The sequence below is a fragment of the Myodes glareolus genome, chromosome 3 (assembly GCF_982192425.1).
Source record: "Myodes glareolus chromosome 3, mMyoGla1.1, whole genome shotgun sequence".
Taxonomy (NCBI): domain Eukaryota; kingdom Metazoa; phylum Chordata; class Mammalia; order Rodentia; family Cricetidae; genus Myodes; species Myodes glareolus.
This window is the reverse complement of record NC_142028.1, coordinates 27,319,202-27,334,961: the sequence shown is the minus strand read 5'-3', so window position 1 is coordinate 27,334,961 and position 15,760 is coordinate 27,319,202. Positions and strand designations below refer to the sequence as shown.

Here is a 15,760-nt window from a genome sequence, read left to right as displayed (position 1 = left end):
CAGTTCCAGGGCAGCTAGAGCTACACAGAGAAACCGTGCCTCAGAAAACAAAAATGGAACCCAAAAACCAGGAACTGGAGAGGTGGTTCAGAGGTTAAGAGCACTGACTGCTCTTCCAAAGGTCCTGAATTCAATTCCCAGTGATCACATGGGATCTGGTACCCTCTTCTGGCCTGTGCATGCAGGCAGAACACTGTATGCATAATAAGTAAGTAAGTAAATAAATAAATAAGTGGAAGCTTGAATGAGAGAGACTATGGAAGCCTGTGGGGTGGAGGGAACAGCCAGTGCACCACAGTAAACACAACCAGAGGGTGGTCCAGAGAGTTCAGGTAATTTTTGGAAAAATGAAGCATGAACTTCAAAGATGATGTTGGGAGCTTTTGGCAAAAATTCAACGAGGTTTGCTTGCTTGTTTTGAGACAAGATCTCACCATGTCTCTTTCTGGCTGGCTCAGAATTTCCTGTGTAGACCAGGCTGGCCTCAAACTCAGGGATCCACCTGTGTCTTGAGTGCTGGGGTTTCTACCATCATGCCCTGTCAGACCCTAGTCTCCAGATGAGAAAATACTTAAATGTGGAATGCTCGTGGTTGTGCTCACAGGATCTGATGGAAAGACGGTAGCACTGGTAGCCTGGGACGAAGGAGATGCATTTGTCAGAGTAAAGCCTTCCCCACTTTTCCAGCACTCACTAATCCAGTCCTTTGAAGTTCAGGAGAGTGTTATCTGTTGGGGCCCCTTTTCTAGGGAGTGAGCCACACAAGGAGAGATAGCATGAGGGCCTGCCAGCTCACTTCGGATCAGGAAGGCCTCTTCCTGTGAGAAGTTCCGGTTCCTTTTCAACCTGTCCCAACTTCCACAGATCGTTGGTCTTCCTGAAACAGGCGGATCAGAGCCGAGGAAGACAGCTTCGCTCCGGCTGTCGGGAAAGTGGTAGAGAGGCAGTGGAGCTGGGATTTTAGTTTTTCTCTGACAGTCATAGTTTCTGGAACCCAGAAAGAGGGAAAAGTGGTTGGCCTGGAACTGAGAGACTAACTCGCTTTCCAAGTACTGGTGTTAGAAACACCCTCTACCACACTATGTCTGTCTGTATGTATGTATGTATGTGTGTGTATGTATGTTTGTATGTATTTAATTCTGTGTGTGAAGTGGAGGATTGGGTCCCAACAAAATGAGGATGGAAGCAATTGATGAAGTGACTGAAAAAACATGTAGGACGCTGAACATCAACAGAATTTGGTATTCAAGAATCAAGGTAGAGGCTGGAGAGATGGTTCAGGGGTTAAGAGCACTGGCTGCTCTTCCAGAGGTCCTGGGTTCCATTCCCAGCATCCACATGGTGGTTTACAACCCCCTGTAACTCCAGTTCCAAAGGATCTGGTGCCCTCCTGTGGCCTCCATGGGTGCAAGGCACTAACATGATACAGGGACATATGTGCAGGTAAAAGTACTTGCACACATATTAAAAAAAAAAAAAGCTTTGTGTAGTGGTCCCTACCTATAATCCCTATAATCCTAGGATTTGGGAAACAGAGCAGGAGGATGGTGTTATTAGAGACTATAAAGAGAGAACCTATCTCAAAAGAAAAATAAAAGGTAGTTGGGTATGGGTCAAACACCTTTAGTCCCAGCATTCAGAGCAGAGACAGGCAGATCTCGGAGTTCAAAGCCAACCTGGTCTACAGAGTAAGTTCTAGGACAGCCTGGGCTACACAGAGAAATCCTGTCTTGGAAAACAAACAAAATGGTTTGGGTTTGAAAGATGGCTCAGTGGTTAAGAGCACATGATATCTTTGCAGAGAATCCAGGTTCAATTCCCAGCACTCACCTCAGGCAGCTTATAATCATCTGGAACTCCATGTCTAGGGGATCTGATAATACCCCTTCAACCTCTGACCCCCCCACCCCTAATAACTAAAAACAAATTAACCCCAAGCAAACAAGTAGATGAATGAGGGTAGCAAGTGTGCCACACAGTGATGTACTTCAGGAAACATCTGATAACATTATGGCATTTCAGCATTGGGAGCATGGATGAATGCTGCTTATCAATCAAAATCCCTCAGCAGGTGGGACCAGCCTGGGCCTCTCCTCTTTCCTCTTGCGCTGTGGATCAAACTGAGGGCCTTGCATGTCCTAGGCAAGCCCTTTCCTAGCGAGGGACAGCTCCAGCTCTAGCTGATATCTTTGGGGCTGTTTTGAGACAATCGCCAATTTAGCTCAGAATGGCCCCAAACTCAGGATCTTCTTGCCTCTGCCTCAAGAGCGCACAGTTCGAAGGCATGTATCATCAGGGCCGGCAGATTTTTTTGACAAACCTTCTGTAAATCCTCTAGATTAGTGGTTCTCAACCTGTGGGTAGTGACCCCTTTGGGGAGTCTGAATGACCCTTTCACAGGGGTCGCCTAAGACCATCAGAAAACACAGATATTTACAGTATGACTCATAACTGTAGTAAAATTACAGTTATGAAGTAGTAACGAGATTAATTTTATGGTTGGGGGTCACCACAGCATGAGGGACTGTATTAAAGTGGAAGGTTGGGAACCACTGCCTTGGAGGGACTGCCTCCCCAGACCTATATGGGGATGTGATCTCTCTCCTGAGAGCAGTTAGGATTTGTTCAATTCTTTATGACAGGACATTGGGAAATGCTGATCAGTAGTAATTCTTTGACCAAATATTTTTATATTGTATCATGGTCTCTTTGGTAGTTTAATGCTTCTTTTTTATTTAATTTTATTTTATGTGCCTTGGTGTGAGGGTGTCAGGTACCCTGGAACGGGAATTACAGACAGTTGTGAGCTACCGTGTGGGACTGGGAATTGAACCCAAGCCCTCTGGAAGAGCAGCCAGTGCTCTGAACCCCTGAGCCATCTCTCCAGCCTCTAATGCTTCTTTTAAAATTATTTATTTATTGGTGCCTTGTTAGCACAGTTGGTTAGAGCATGGGTGTTGATAATATTTTTTTTTTGAGACTTGTTTCTACTGAAGCCCAGGCTGGCCTTGAGCTCATATGTGGGAGAGTATGGCCTTAAACTCTTGATCATCTTGCCTTCTGTGTGCTGGGATTACAGGCATGTGACACCATTCCCAGCTGTTTGTTTCTTGCAGGAAGGCACCTGTGTCTTTGTCTTTCTCAGTCATACCAGCTTTGTGTCCAAGGTATGTTTGAATGGATGACCACGAGGGATGGGAGTCGAGAGAGAGCAAGACTCAGCACTAGGTACTATGGAGCATCCTCAGTTCACGTGGTTATGATGGCATATCGACCCATAGAGGCTGCCTGGGCTTGAGAGAGGCCGTGGAGACTGCTGGAATGTTGAGAAATAGTTTTTGGATGGGGGTTTATAATTAGTATGAGATGTTCTGGGTCAGTTAAAGTTCATGCAAAGTTTTTCATCTAGTCAGCATATTATTTGTTTGATTTTACACAAAATTTCAGAGCTGGAGGTAAGCATCTAGAATATACCTGGATTTTGATTGGCTTGGATGGGGCTCTAGATTGGCTCTGTGTTCCTGAGTGTCTGGAAATGGTGAGCTAGGGAGCCCCAGGTCCTGATGGTTGGGAGACTTCTGGCCAGAATATTCCTTTTGCCCAGAAAGGGAAAAAGGTGTGTACTAGTAGGGGCGGGGACAGGGCAGTTAGTAGTTTGCCACACCCTCTCTGCTCTTGGGTGTTGGAAGAGACTGACAACTTCTAGAGATGGGGGAGGTTGTGAATATTATGGGATGTCTGGCCAGAAGACCTGCATGAGATGGTGGAGTGCAGCAGCAGTATTATGGGATGTGGCACTGGGTTGTGTTGGGAGTATTATGGTATCATGGGCTTCTTGTGATTATGGGATGTCCGAGTAGATGGAGTAAATGATGGGACGGTTCCCCACTGTTAGGGTGGGAGGAGATTCAGATGTCCATTTGTGGGGTGACTGACTGTAGAGCTGCTGGTCTTTAGTGAGTATCTCTTTGATAGGAGGAGTGTGATTTATGGGCCATGGAGCTAGGAAGAGACCAGCAAGGCTGGGGTATGAGCATCTAGAATCTAGACCCTGGTGTGCAGACTGAGGGCAGCTCTAGGGGGTTGGCTATTATGGGATATCAGTATAGAAAGTGGGAGACATTATTACGGGATGTGTGTGGGAGGAGGCCGAGTGTCCGTTGTTGTAGTGTGGGGTGGGTGAGTTTCTGACAATCATGGGATATCAAACTGGGGGTGGATGAAGGGTGGTTATTATGGGATGTTAGTGGGGGATGGGGTTGAGTATTATGGGATATGAGGCTGAAGTACTGGGAGGGGTGCTTATTATGGGATGGCCAAGGGGAGGGAGGGGTAACGAGTTATTATGGGATGTTAGCAGTAGGGCCAAGAGTGAAGAAGTTGGCAAAGAGTGGTTATTATGGGATATCTGAGGTGGGGAGCAGGTTTAGTTTGTAAAAGGTCTGCAATATATGTTAGTAGCCCCCGGGCATATATATGCATGGAGTGTTGGGGGCGGGGTGTGTGTATGTGGGGTGTCCGTGTGTATTATGGGATGGCCAGGAGGTGGGCGGTTGCCCGGGTGACGCGCGCGCGCGCTCGACGGGGGCGTGGCCAATGGTTGCCTGAGCGACGAGGGGGCGGGGGTTGCCCGGGAGACCTAGGGAGGAGGGTGGCGGTAGTGGAGGGGGGGTTGGAGTTGGTTGAGGTTATTATGGGCTGTCCGGGGGGGGCGGGGCCTGTGCGGTGGGATTTCCCGGCCGGTGTTTCGGGCCCTTTAAGAGGCGACGCCGGAGCCGGAGCCATTTTCCCCCCTTCGGCCGCGGCGAGGAGGAGCCGGAGCGGGAGTGACACCGGCGAGACCCAGCGCGACCTGAGGCGGCTCTAGGGTGAGGAGAGCGCGAGGCTCTGGGAGAGAAGTCTCTCACAGCTCGACATCATCCTGGGGGTCGTTCCTTCACCTGTCCCTTCCTCAGGCGTCCCGGGGCCCGCGGGCCGTCCCTCGACCAGGGAGCCGACCCTGTTCCTCCTCTCCTGAGGCGTCCGGGTTGCCCTCAGGCGTCGCCCTGCCCTGAGGGAGTCGTGCTCCCCGCGCCCCTCTCCCGGGCTCGGCCTCCCACAATGCCGGGCGCCCGCCCCTCGCCCTTTGCTCGCTAGCCCCCCGGGACACGTGGCCCGGCCCCCTTCTCGGTGGGAGCTCGCTTTCCGCCGGCGTCCCTACTCCTGGGGACCCCGGAGCGCCCGAGCCTCCACGCCCCCTGGTCCCCGCTGTTCCGGAAGAGAACCTGAGTTGTCCCAGAGGACAGCCTTTGGAGAGCTGCCCTGTCTGGGGACTGGCCCCTCCCCGGGCTCCGAGAGGCGCCCCCCCACTCCCAAGTGACCTTGTGTCCCCGAGCGCCGGCCGCCTCCCCTGACCCCCGCTGCGCCTTGCCGCTCGGACCCCCTCCCCAGTCACTCCTGGCTTAGTCTAGCCCAGCTTGTCCCCCTCCCCGCCATACACCAGCCTGACCTCGGGGGCATCGCTCCCTCTTCTTGGGGGTTTCTTCTGGGGAGCTTGCTCACAGGCTGTCCCCGAGGAGTGTGGAACTAAGTTCAGCCTGAGTGGTTCGGGTGCTCGCTCGGCTAGGGTGGCAGGGCCAGGGGGGCGGAAAGAGCGGGTGGGGGAGGGGGACTGCGCGTCACTCACTGTTCTCCCCCCCTCCCCCGCACAGTGACTCGGGCCAGTGTAGAGGGCCCCAGGCCGCAGGCAGGAGCAGCTGGGCCAATTCCCTGGCCGGGGAACGGAAGGGGATGGCGTCGGGCCTGGGCTCCCCGTCCCCCTGCTCAGCGGGCAGTGAGGAGGAGGATATGGATGCACTTCTGAACAACAGCCTGCCCCCACCCCATCCAGGTAACATCTTCCCAGAGGGCCCGGGGCAGGAAGGAGGTGTTTGATCTTTCTAGAGACTTCAGTGAGGCTGAGTGCGTTGCTTGTCTCCTGTGTGCAGAGACCAGGGTGGAGGGCATCCGAAGGGAGTGGTTCTCTTCTGCGGAGCTCTTGTGTGTGGAGGGGGGTGTGGGGGGTGGTAGTGGTGGAAGCCATGTGCCTTTTGGGCACCGCGGACCCAGATGTAAGCTCAAGGCTGTCTGGAATACTCCGCATTTCCCAGTTGAGGGAGCTCTCTGGGTTAGCAGGCACTACCTGGTGCAGCTTCTTATTAATGTAGGTGCCTGGGACTCTTGGAGACTCTGCTGGTGACATGGGGTGCGTTAAGATTTCTGTTGTAGGAGCCCTGCCAGGCGCCTGGGATCCCGCGATTGTTCTCGAGAAAAGAAAGTGGGGAGTGTTGGTGGTTCTCTGTCCAATTATTTTTAGCTTGTAATCAGTTACCGGTTTTCTGCGCTGTTTCAAGAGTGTGAAGTTTGAATCTCGCTCCTTATTGGATCTAGAGAACTTTGAACTAGGCAGATTATTGGAATTTTTTAAATGGGGAAGGGATGGGGAGGGTTAAGGGAGAATGCAGTATTCTAGTAAGGAGAGGCAGAGAAAAGAAGGTACTCCTTTTCCCCGGGTGTGGACATAAGCCTTCTTCTTCCCCAGAGGCTTCGGCCACTCTGAGGTAGTTTGGGGTCTGGGTTTGTGATGTGAGGTGTTTGTGTGGGTGTGTTAAGGTTTGCACTATCAGTGTTTTGGGGTGGCTCCCTGGACTGGCCAAACCCGTATAGTTGTAGCTAGCCTGCCTGAGTGCCTGTCCTCAAGTGATGGTTGATGTCATGCTTTTAAGTGGATGTCTTCCACTTGTCTCCTTATTCAGAGCCCCTTAGTTAAGATACCTATTGTTTCATTTGACTCTCTGTTCACTTAAAAAGTTAAAATTTAAATAAAAAGAAAAAAAGCAAGCCTCTCCCCACTAGTACCATTTCTTTATACACACAGCTACACCATTCTCGAGTCTGGTGGTCCTGGTTTTATTTTGGTTTTGTTTCTGATTTTCTCAGTGTAATAGTCCAGACGTGTGCTCTGTAGACCAGGCTGGTCTCGAACTCTCAGAGATCCACCTGCCCCTGCCTCCCAAGTGCTGGGATTAAAGACATTCACCACCACAGTCTGGCCTGTTTTTGTTTTTTTATGACATGGTTTCTACTTCTGCCTTTTCCTTAGATCCAACTGGAATTTGAGGTTTCCGGAAGAAATGCTTTTCAAATTTGCCTTTTCTTTTTTTTTTTAAGACAGGGTCTCACTGTGTAGCTCTGGCTGTCCTGGAATTCACTTTGTAGGTTGGGCTGGCCTCGAACTCAAAAGAGATCAACCTGTCTCTGCCTCACGAGTACTGAGATTAAAGGTGTTTGCCACCACTGCCCAGCAAATTTGACATTTTCTAACTTGGAATTCTTCACTTCAATCTGAAACCATTTAAGAGAGCTCTTCTTCTTCTTCTTTTTTAAATCTTTCGAGACGGTGTTTCTCTGTAGCTTTGGAGCCTGTCCTGGAACTAGCTCTTGTAGACCAGGCTGGCCTCGAACTCAGAGATCGCCTGCCTCTGCCTCCCGAGTGCTGGATTAAAGGTGTGCGCCACCACTGCCCAGCAAGAGCTGATAGTCTTCACATCTTTGGCCACTGGAATAAGAGACTTAGATTTGCATCACATCGCTGAGGCATAAGGCTGCAGATTCCTGTCTTTCTGGGATGGTGGTGGGAAGGAGGAGGCCTTGCTTTTTTTCTGTTCTTTGTGAGGGCGGGATGAGTAGTGCTATCCCACCAGTGTTGGGCCCCAAATTAGTCTTCTGTTATCGTGCTGGTCTCCAGCCTTCCTCCCAAGTCGAGCGTGAGCTCTGCAGGCTCTCAGTGTGAACTCTGCCCCAATATGTACGTGACCCAGTTTTTCCACTTGACACACCCAATCTGCCCCTTTCCCAAATCTCCCTGTATCTCACACAGCGTGTTGCTTACCATTTCGGTGTATGATTTGCCTAAGGAGTTTGAGGGTTGTGTATGGATGGAAAGGTGTCTGCTTTGCTTCCATGAATTTGTCCTTGTCTCCCTTGTGCTCTGCAGGCAAAGATGAAGAAGGGAAATGTGGCTGATAGAGGGTAGTGAAGGGTTATGGGGGAGAAGCCTCTAAGACAATGATTTGGGAGTGGGAGGGACCTTCTAACCGGACTTGACCCTGGAATGAGTGCAGACCGAAGGCCTGTGGTGCTTTGTGCAGCCTCAGGATCTGCCTTACTCCAGAAGGGCAGAGCCAGGATCATTTTAGGGCTACTTCTGGGGCTCATGAGCATGAGCTAAGAGTATGTGTGGGATTAAAGGGAACATGTGTTTTTTGTGTGTGTGTGTGTGTGTTTTTTTTTTTTTTTGGTTTATTTTTGTTTTGGGGTTTTTTTTTTTGTTTTTTTTTGCTGCTGTTCTCTTGGTCCTACTACTTTTTTGGGGTCTGAACATGATTTCAATATGTTGGATAGGATTCTTGTTGGATGATGAGGGAGCTGAACTTTGAGAGGGTTGTGGGCTTCATTCCTCAAGCTAAAGCTTTTAGGTACCTTCAAGGGAAGAAGGTCATATAGCTTGATAGCCTCCACTGAGTTCTTATTAAATCTTAGTTGTAATGTCTTAAAAAAATTATGATTGAGTACAGTCCTTCAAATAGTATCCCTCTTCATGCTGTCTTGGTTTGTTTGCCTGAAGCTTTAGGCTGAACACTTACAAACTGTGCCATGCTTGGGTAGGTATTAGAGATCACTGGCTTTGGACCTAGGGCCAGGTAATAATTTGAGAAGTTTTCTTTGAGGGTACTCTTTGCTCTGTGTACTTCTGTCGGCTCCACCTCCTCCCCGCCACTTCCTGTCTGTCCTATGTTGGCACTAGGTGCCCTGGGCTGGCTTCTGCGGTCAGGAGCCATTTTCCTTCTCTTCAGTGGGTGAGGCACTCCCTTCTCTCTCCTCCCTTTCCTACTCCCCCCTTCTTGGGCGGGGGTGGCTTGGGAAGAGAGTGAAAAGAGGGAGGAGGGAACTGGTCGCTGGTGTACATGTCTGGTACAAAGAATGCTACCTCCTAGCCTTCTCCCTCTGTGCCTCTTTCTACCTATTCTTGCCCAGGAGCCCCTGTGTTACCCAGGCTTTGTGTGTGCTTCTAGCCAGGGAAGGAGGTGGAGCCAGATGGGAGGGGGGTTGGGAAGGGGAGATGGTGACAGCTGGGCTGATTCCGGGCCCCTAGGGAGAAGAGTCGCCTGACCCAGGAGAAAGCTGGAAAGAAACAGTAGGACTAGAGATGGAGAAAGGAAACTGGGAATGGGTATGAAGTTTAACTGGAAACTGAATCTGGACTGGGGAGATTCTGGTGGTTCTGAGCAGTGATAATCTCAAAGGGGTTTGATAAGGGTGTGATTTCTCAGACCCTGAACCTGGTATTTGATCTGGGGTGGTGTGAGAACTGAGTTTGTGTTCAGTGCCTCTGGTTAGTCTTTCCTTGCCCTCTGTTGTATGGGCCGTTTGGCCACTTTGTGGGAGACCTGGATCCAGTTCTCTAGGCAGTTCTGTGGTGAGGAGAGGAGGTAGGGGCCTGGACAGCTGCCGAGGTGGGCCTGCGCTAGCCTGGCAGGCTTGTTTCAGGGCTAGCCAACTCTGTCTGTTTCTGTGCTGTGTGTAGTATAGCAGTTCTCTTTAGGGGAGTCTGGGACGAGAAATGGGCAGACAGTCTAACTCTCCAAATTAGGTCCTTAACCTTTTGCCGTTGCTCTTTTCCCCATCTGCCCCACTTTGCCAAATGCATGTAGAAAATGAAGAAGACCCAGAAGAAGATTTGTCAGAAGCAGAGACTCCAAAGCTCAAGAAGAAGAAAAAGCCTAAGAAACCTCGAGACCCTAAAATCCCTAAGAGCAAGCGCCAAAAGAAGGAGGTAAGTGGGTGACTGAGTGTTCTGGGGAGTGAGAGGAAGGAAGAAGGAGATACTCCGAGAGTGGTTGTGGGCCTGAGGGTGTTTCTCCTTCTGGAGCTGTGGGTCAGGCCCTGGGATGAGCCTCAGGACTATCCTGAGGTCAGCATGTGTGTAGCATGTGTGTCTGTCTCCCTCTCCCCCTTCCTTGCTCCAGCGTTTACTCTTATGCCGGCAGCTGGGGGACAGCTCTGGGGAAGGGCCAGAGTTTGTGGAGGAGGAGGAGGAGGTGGCTCTGCGATCAGACAGTGAGGGCAGCGACTACACTCCTGGCAAGAAGAAGAAGAAGAAGCTCGGACCTAAGAAAGAAAAGAAGAGCAAGTCCAAGCGGAAGGAGGAGGAAGAAGAGGAGGATGATGATGATGACTCAAAGGTGCCAAGACTGCTGTCCTGTCCTCTTTCTTGCTAGTGCCTGTCCCTTGTTCCCAGATACATCTCCTGCCCTTCAGAACACAGTCTCTCCATATAGTTGTGATTATTTCATCTTAGCCCTCTTTTACTCTGCTCTTGCAAGCCATAGTTTGTACTCACATTCTCTTAGCAAGTGTGGACAGTAGGAGGCAGGCCCTTGACCATGTTCTGTAACATGTTTGTTGTGGTATCTGTTCTGCCCGGCACCCCACAGCCGGCAGTTCCCAAGGAAAAATCACACACAGGACTCCATAAGATTATAAACTGATTGGCCCATTAGGTCAGGCTACTTATTAGCTCTTATAACTTATGTTACCCCATTATCCTTATCTACATTAGCCACATGGCTCCATACCTTTCTCAGCTGGGCAAGTTACATGCTGCTTCCTCGATGGTCTGGACAGGAATGGTGGAGAGAGCTTCCTCCTCTCTAGCCTTCTCCTATTCTCATTGCCCCGCCTATACTTCCTGCCTGGCCAATCAGCGTTTTATTAAAACACGTGATTGACAGAATACAGACAATTCTCCCACACCAGTGTTCTCTCTGCAGGAACCGAAATCATCTGCCCAACTTTTGGAAGACTGGGGCATGGAAGACATTGACCATGTTTTTTCAGAGGAAGATTACCGTACCCTCACCAACTACAAGGCCTTCAGCCAGTTTGTCCGGTAAGTAAGGAGGATTGTAGGGAATGGAAAGGGAGAAGATTCCTTCTAGAATTTCTTTTTGTTTCCTTTTCTCTTTTATTTTTATACATGTCCATCTTTCTTACTCTTGTCCATCTTCTTATTGTTCATTTCTCTACCAGACCCCTAATTGCTGCTAAAAACCCCAAGATTGCTGTCTCCAAGATGATGATGGTCTTGGGTGCAAAGTGGAGGGAGTTCAGTACCAACAACCCCTTCAAGGGCAGCTCTGGAGCTTCGGTGGCTGCTGCAGCTGCAGCAGCTGTGGCTGTGGTGGAAAGCATGGTGACGGCTACTGAAGTTGCACCTCCCCCTCCCCCTGTGGAGGTGCCTATCCGCAAGGCCAAGACCAAGGAGGGCAAAGGTGAAATGGAATTTAATGAAGAGTCCAGGGTGGGCTTGGGAAACAAAAGACAGCATAGGGATGCTGTATTGCCCCTAAGGTAGGTGGCAAGAGGCAGGAGTAAGCGTCAGATTCAGAAGATAAGGTAGAGCTTAGGTGAAGACTTTGTTCTCCCATCACTTGCCTTACGATGCACATTTGGCTGTATCTTGACTGTAGGTCCTAATGCTCGGAGGAAGCCCAAAGGCAGCCCTCGAGTGCCTGATGCCAAGAAGCCTAAACCCAAGAAGGTAGCTCCTCTGAAAATCAAGTTGGGAGGTTTTGGCTCCAAGCGTAAGAGATCCTCGGTGAGTACCTGATCCATCCCACTGGTGAAGGAGGGAGTTGTGTGGTGGAAAGAATGTTGCTTTCTGTCTGGTACGTAAGAATGGGGGGTATTACTGCCTTAGACAGGTGTGACTAGGCTCCTTCTGTACAGTTCTTGCTGGGGTTCTTTCCATCCTTTCCTGGGCTTGGACTTTTAACTTTATTCTTTTCTCATTTTTTTCAGAGTGAAGATGATGATTTAGATGTGGAATCTGACTTCGATGATGCCAGCATCAATAGCTACTCTGTTTCGGATGGTTCTACCAGCCGCAGTAGTCGGAGCCGCAAGAAACTCCGGACCACTAAAAAGAAAAAGAAAGGTGTGTTTCTTTTCTGTACTTATGTGTGATGGGACAAGGTGGGAATGAATGGCCATGGAAGAATCTCCCTTAGGAGATCAGGGTTGGGGGGAGGTGGTTTTGTTCTAATAATTGGGCTTTCCCTCTTCCTTGCCCAGGCGAGGAGGAGGTGACTGCTGTGGATGGTTATGAGACAGACCACCAGGACTATTGCGAGGTGTGCCAGCAAGGCGGTGAGATCATCCTGTGTGATACCTGCCCCCGAGCCTACCATATGGTGTGCCTGGACCCAGACATGGAGAAGGCCCCCGAGGGCAAGTGGAGCTGTCCACATTGTGTGAGTACCTTGCTACTGTGGCCCCTGGGTACCCCTGAGGAAAAGGGTAGGATGATAAGCTTCTTTGAGCCTAAGTAGAAATAGAAATGGCAGTGTCCTTGGCTTTGAGAAACATCTAAAGGAACAATGGAGTAGGTTCTGGCTTGGGGAGGGGGTGGGGTGGTAATAATCTGATCTCTGGTTTTTTATTGCAGGAGAAGGAGGGCATCCAGTGGGAAGCTAAAGAGGACAATTCTGAGGGTGAGGAGATTCTTGAGGAAGTTGGAGGAGACCCAGAAGAGGAAGATGACCACCATATGGAATTCTGTCGAGTCTGCAAAGATGGCGGGGAGCTGCTATGCTGTGACACATGCCCTTCTTCCTACCATATCCACTGCCTGAACCCTCCACTGCCAGAGATCCCAAATGGCGAATGGCTCTGTCCCCGTTGTACTGTAAGTGACTTCAGTGAAGGTGGGAGGTGGGAGCAGTGTCATATATCTCACAAGGGTTTGCTCTCTGTAGGCATTGTGAGACTGAGGTTGGGGAGAGGTTATTGGAGACCTGCTACACATTTTCTAGCTGAGGCAGGAATTTCCTCAGTTAGTCTTGGGACCCCATTTTCTGTGAAATTAACTGAAAAGAAGAGGTAGTGTCTTGGTTGATAGTCCTTTTAAGCAGGGTAAAGTACTATTTTAGTTTGTTTAGAGTAATCATTCCTGTTTCCTTTTTTTTTTTTTGTGGTGGTGTTTTGAAGTGATGTCTTATATAGTCCAAGCTGGCCTTGAACTCACTATGTGTAGCTCAAGCTGGCCTTGGATTCATGGTGTGTCCTGAGTGCTGGGATGATAGGTACGAACCCAACACGGGATCCTGACTTTAAAAACTTTAATTTTGAGAGCTGGAGAGATGGCTCAATGATAAAGAGCACTGATACTCTTGCAGGACCCTGTTTTGTTTATTGTTTTGAGAAGGGGTTTTTACACATCTTGCCTGTCCTGGAACTTACTATGTAGACTTGGCTGGCCTTGAACTCAGAGATCTGCCTGCCACTGCCTCTTGCCTGCCTGCTGTACTGAAGTTTCTTCCCCTTCCCGTCAGTCCTTTGTTTCTTTTTAATAGTATTGTGTCTACTGTTGTGTCCTCTGTACATACAGGATTTTATGTACCTCTAAGTTTAGGACTCAAAGATTAGAGAAAACTTGTTTTTCAAAGACTGACTTAATTTGCCTATATGATTGCCGTTTTTACCCATTTTCCTGTAAATGACATAACTTTATAGCTAAAAGAATGGCATTGTAGGGCTGGAGAGGTGGCTCAGAGGTTAAGAGCATTGCCTGCTCTTCCAAAGGTCCTGAGTTCAATTCCCAGCAACCACATGGTGGCTCACAACCATCTGTAATGGGGTCTGGTGCCCTCTTCTGGCCTGCAGGCATACACAGACAGAATATTGTATACAAAGTAAATAAATAAATATTTAAAAAAAAAAGAATGGCATTGTATAAATGATGCTACATTTTCTTCATTTTTCTGTTGATGAGAACCTAGTTTGGCCTCATAACTTGGCTCTGGTACACAAGTGCTGCAGTAAACTTTTATTTTTGAGACAAGGACCTCATTATGTATCCCAAGCTGGCCTTGAACTCATACTGTCCTACCTCATCTTCCTGAGTATCAGGAGTAAAGCTCAGATTACTATGCCCAACTTCATTTCAGTCCTAATGTCTTACCTCAATTCTTGATAACATAGACTGTTCGAGATCCCATTTACTGCATTTAGGTTGCTTAAGATGGGGAATTGCTTGACTCTAGTTCTGTGACTTTTATCTGTTCAGCTATTCTGGGTTATTGTTTAAAGTATATCTTCTTGGTCTTTTTGTTGTTGTTGTTTGGTTGGTTGGTTTTGGGTTTTTTGGGTTTTTTTTTTTTGTGCTTGTTTTTTTGCTTGTTTTTTTGAGACAGGGTTTCTCTTTGTAATAGCCCTGGCTATCCTGGAACTCACTCTGTAGACCAGGCTGGCCTCATTTAAAAATCGACCTTCCCCTCAAGTGCTAGGATTAAAGGCATAAGCTGCCATCACCCGACCCTTGGCTTTTTATTTTTTTATTTATTATTTACTTATTTATTTATTTAAGGCTCTGTGGTGATACCTAGAAAGGGAGAGAAAATTCTAGAGTTCTTTACCTAGGGAGGGTCATGGGTTTAGAGTTTATTTGAAATGAGGTTTTAATAACTTATTGACAAGATTAAAGTTGTGGGATTGACTGCTAATTTGTTTTTAATTATTTAGAAAGTTTTTTTTTTTTTTTTTTGGTTAGGGTCCCATTCTATAGCTCTGGCTGACCTGAAGCCCACTGTGTAAAACAGATATACTGATGCTCAATGAACAGAGGTCTACCTACCTCTGCCTTCCCAGTGCTGGTGTAAAAGACTTAGGTCACCAGACTCCCTATAGTTTTTAATTTTTATTTTCTGGGTGTAATGGTACAGTCCTTTAATTCTAGCAGAGATAGTCAGAACTCTGAGTTTAAGGTCGGTCTGGTCTATATATTGAATTTGAGGCCAGCTAGACCTCTACAGTAAGAATTATTTGAAAAGAAAAAAAGTCAGTGTGTGGGGGGTATATGTACATGTATGTGTGGGGGGTATATGTACATGTATGTGTAGGGACCCAGGCCTCTGTGCCTGTCAGGAGAGCAGCATGTTCTGCTCTATTATTCCATCTTAGTCCTTTGAAAAGAATCTTGGTAAACCTGGAGCTAGGCTGGCAGCTAGCTCCAGATCCTTCTGTCTCTGCTCCCTGGTACTGGAGTTGTAGTGGTGCATGACTGTGTGTGGCTTTCGATGTGGGTGCTGGTGACTTGTTTATGATGGGTGTTTTGCTGTATGTATGTATATATGCCATGTGTATTTAGTGACAGAAAAGGGCGTCAGATCCCCTGGAACTGAAGTTACAAGTGATTGTTAGCCACATGTGAATACTGGGTATCAAATCTGGTTCCTCTGGAAGACCAGCAAGTTTCATCTCCCCAAATACTGACCATTTGAACTCATGTTCTCATGCTTGTGCAGCAAGTGCTCTTACGCATCCACCCATAAACATTAATGTTTATTAATTCTTGGGGAATTTCATACATCTCTTTGTGGTTTTTAAGTGAGATAAAGTGCTCTCTTTTTCAGTGTCCAGCTCTTAAGGGCAAAGTGCAGAAGATCCTAATTTGGAAGTGGGGCCAGCCACCATCTCCCACTCCAGTGCCTCGGCCCCCAGATGCTGATCCTAATACTCCCTCTCCCAAACCTTTGGAGGGGCGGCCAGAGAGGCAGTTCTTTGTAAAATGGCAAGGCATGTCTTACTGGCACTGTTCCTGGGTATCAGAACTGCAGGTAAGCCTGGGACAGGCTGTTTATGTGGGGTGATACTGCAGAAGTAGTGAGAAAACAGCCTTTTA

General features: G+C 48.5%; 1 protein-coding gene across 13 annotated transcripts in view; it reads left to right on the top strand.

Annotated features, from left to right (window-relative positions):
- Positions 1 to 4,719: 4,719 nt before the first annotated feature.
- Chd4 (chromodomain helicase DNA binding protein 4) overlaps positions 4,720 to 15,760 on the top strand; it is a 37,296-nt gene continuing 26,255 nt past the window's right edge. For 5 of the 13 annotated variants that reach the window (XM_087904211.1, XM_087904210.1, XM_087904209.1 and 2 more), the window contains exons 1-11: positions 4,720 to 4,868; positions 5,691 to 5,869; positions 9,732 to 9,853; positions 10,047 to 10,262; positions 10,851 to 10,969; positions 11,110 to 11,351; positions 11,550 to 11,677; positions 11,881 to 12,016; positions 12,154 to 12,332; positions 12,527 to 12,766; positions 15,492 to 15,695. In XM_087904211.1, coding sequence (XP_087760337.1) covers positions 5,770 to 5,869; positions 9,732 to 9,853; positions 10,047 to 10,262; positions 10,851 to 10,969; positions 11,110 to 11,351; positions 11,550 to 11,677; positions 11,881 to 12,016; positions 12,154 to 12,332; positions 12,527 to 12,766; positions 15,492 to 15,695 — 1,686 coding nt within the window. In that variant the 5' untranslated portion in view covers positions 4,720 to 4,868; positions 5,691 to 5,769. The remainder of the gene's footprint in view (positions 4,869 to 5,690; positions 5,870 to 9,731; positions 9,854 to 10,046; positions 10,263 to 10,850; positions 10,970 to 11,109; positions 11,352 to 11,549; positions 11,678 to 11,880; positions 12,017 to 12,153; positions 12,333 to 12,526; positions 12,767 to 15,491; positions 15,696 to 15,760) is intronic. The other 8 variants (XM_087904214.1, XM_087904213.1, XM_087904212.1 and 5 more) reach the window with 3 other exon arrangements.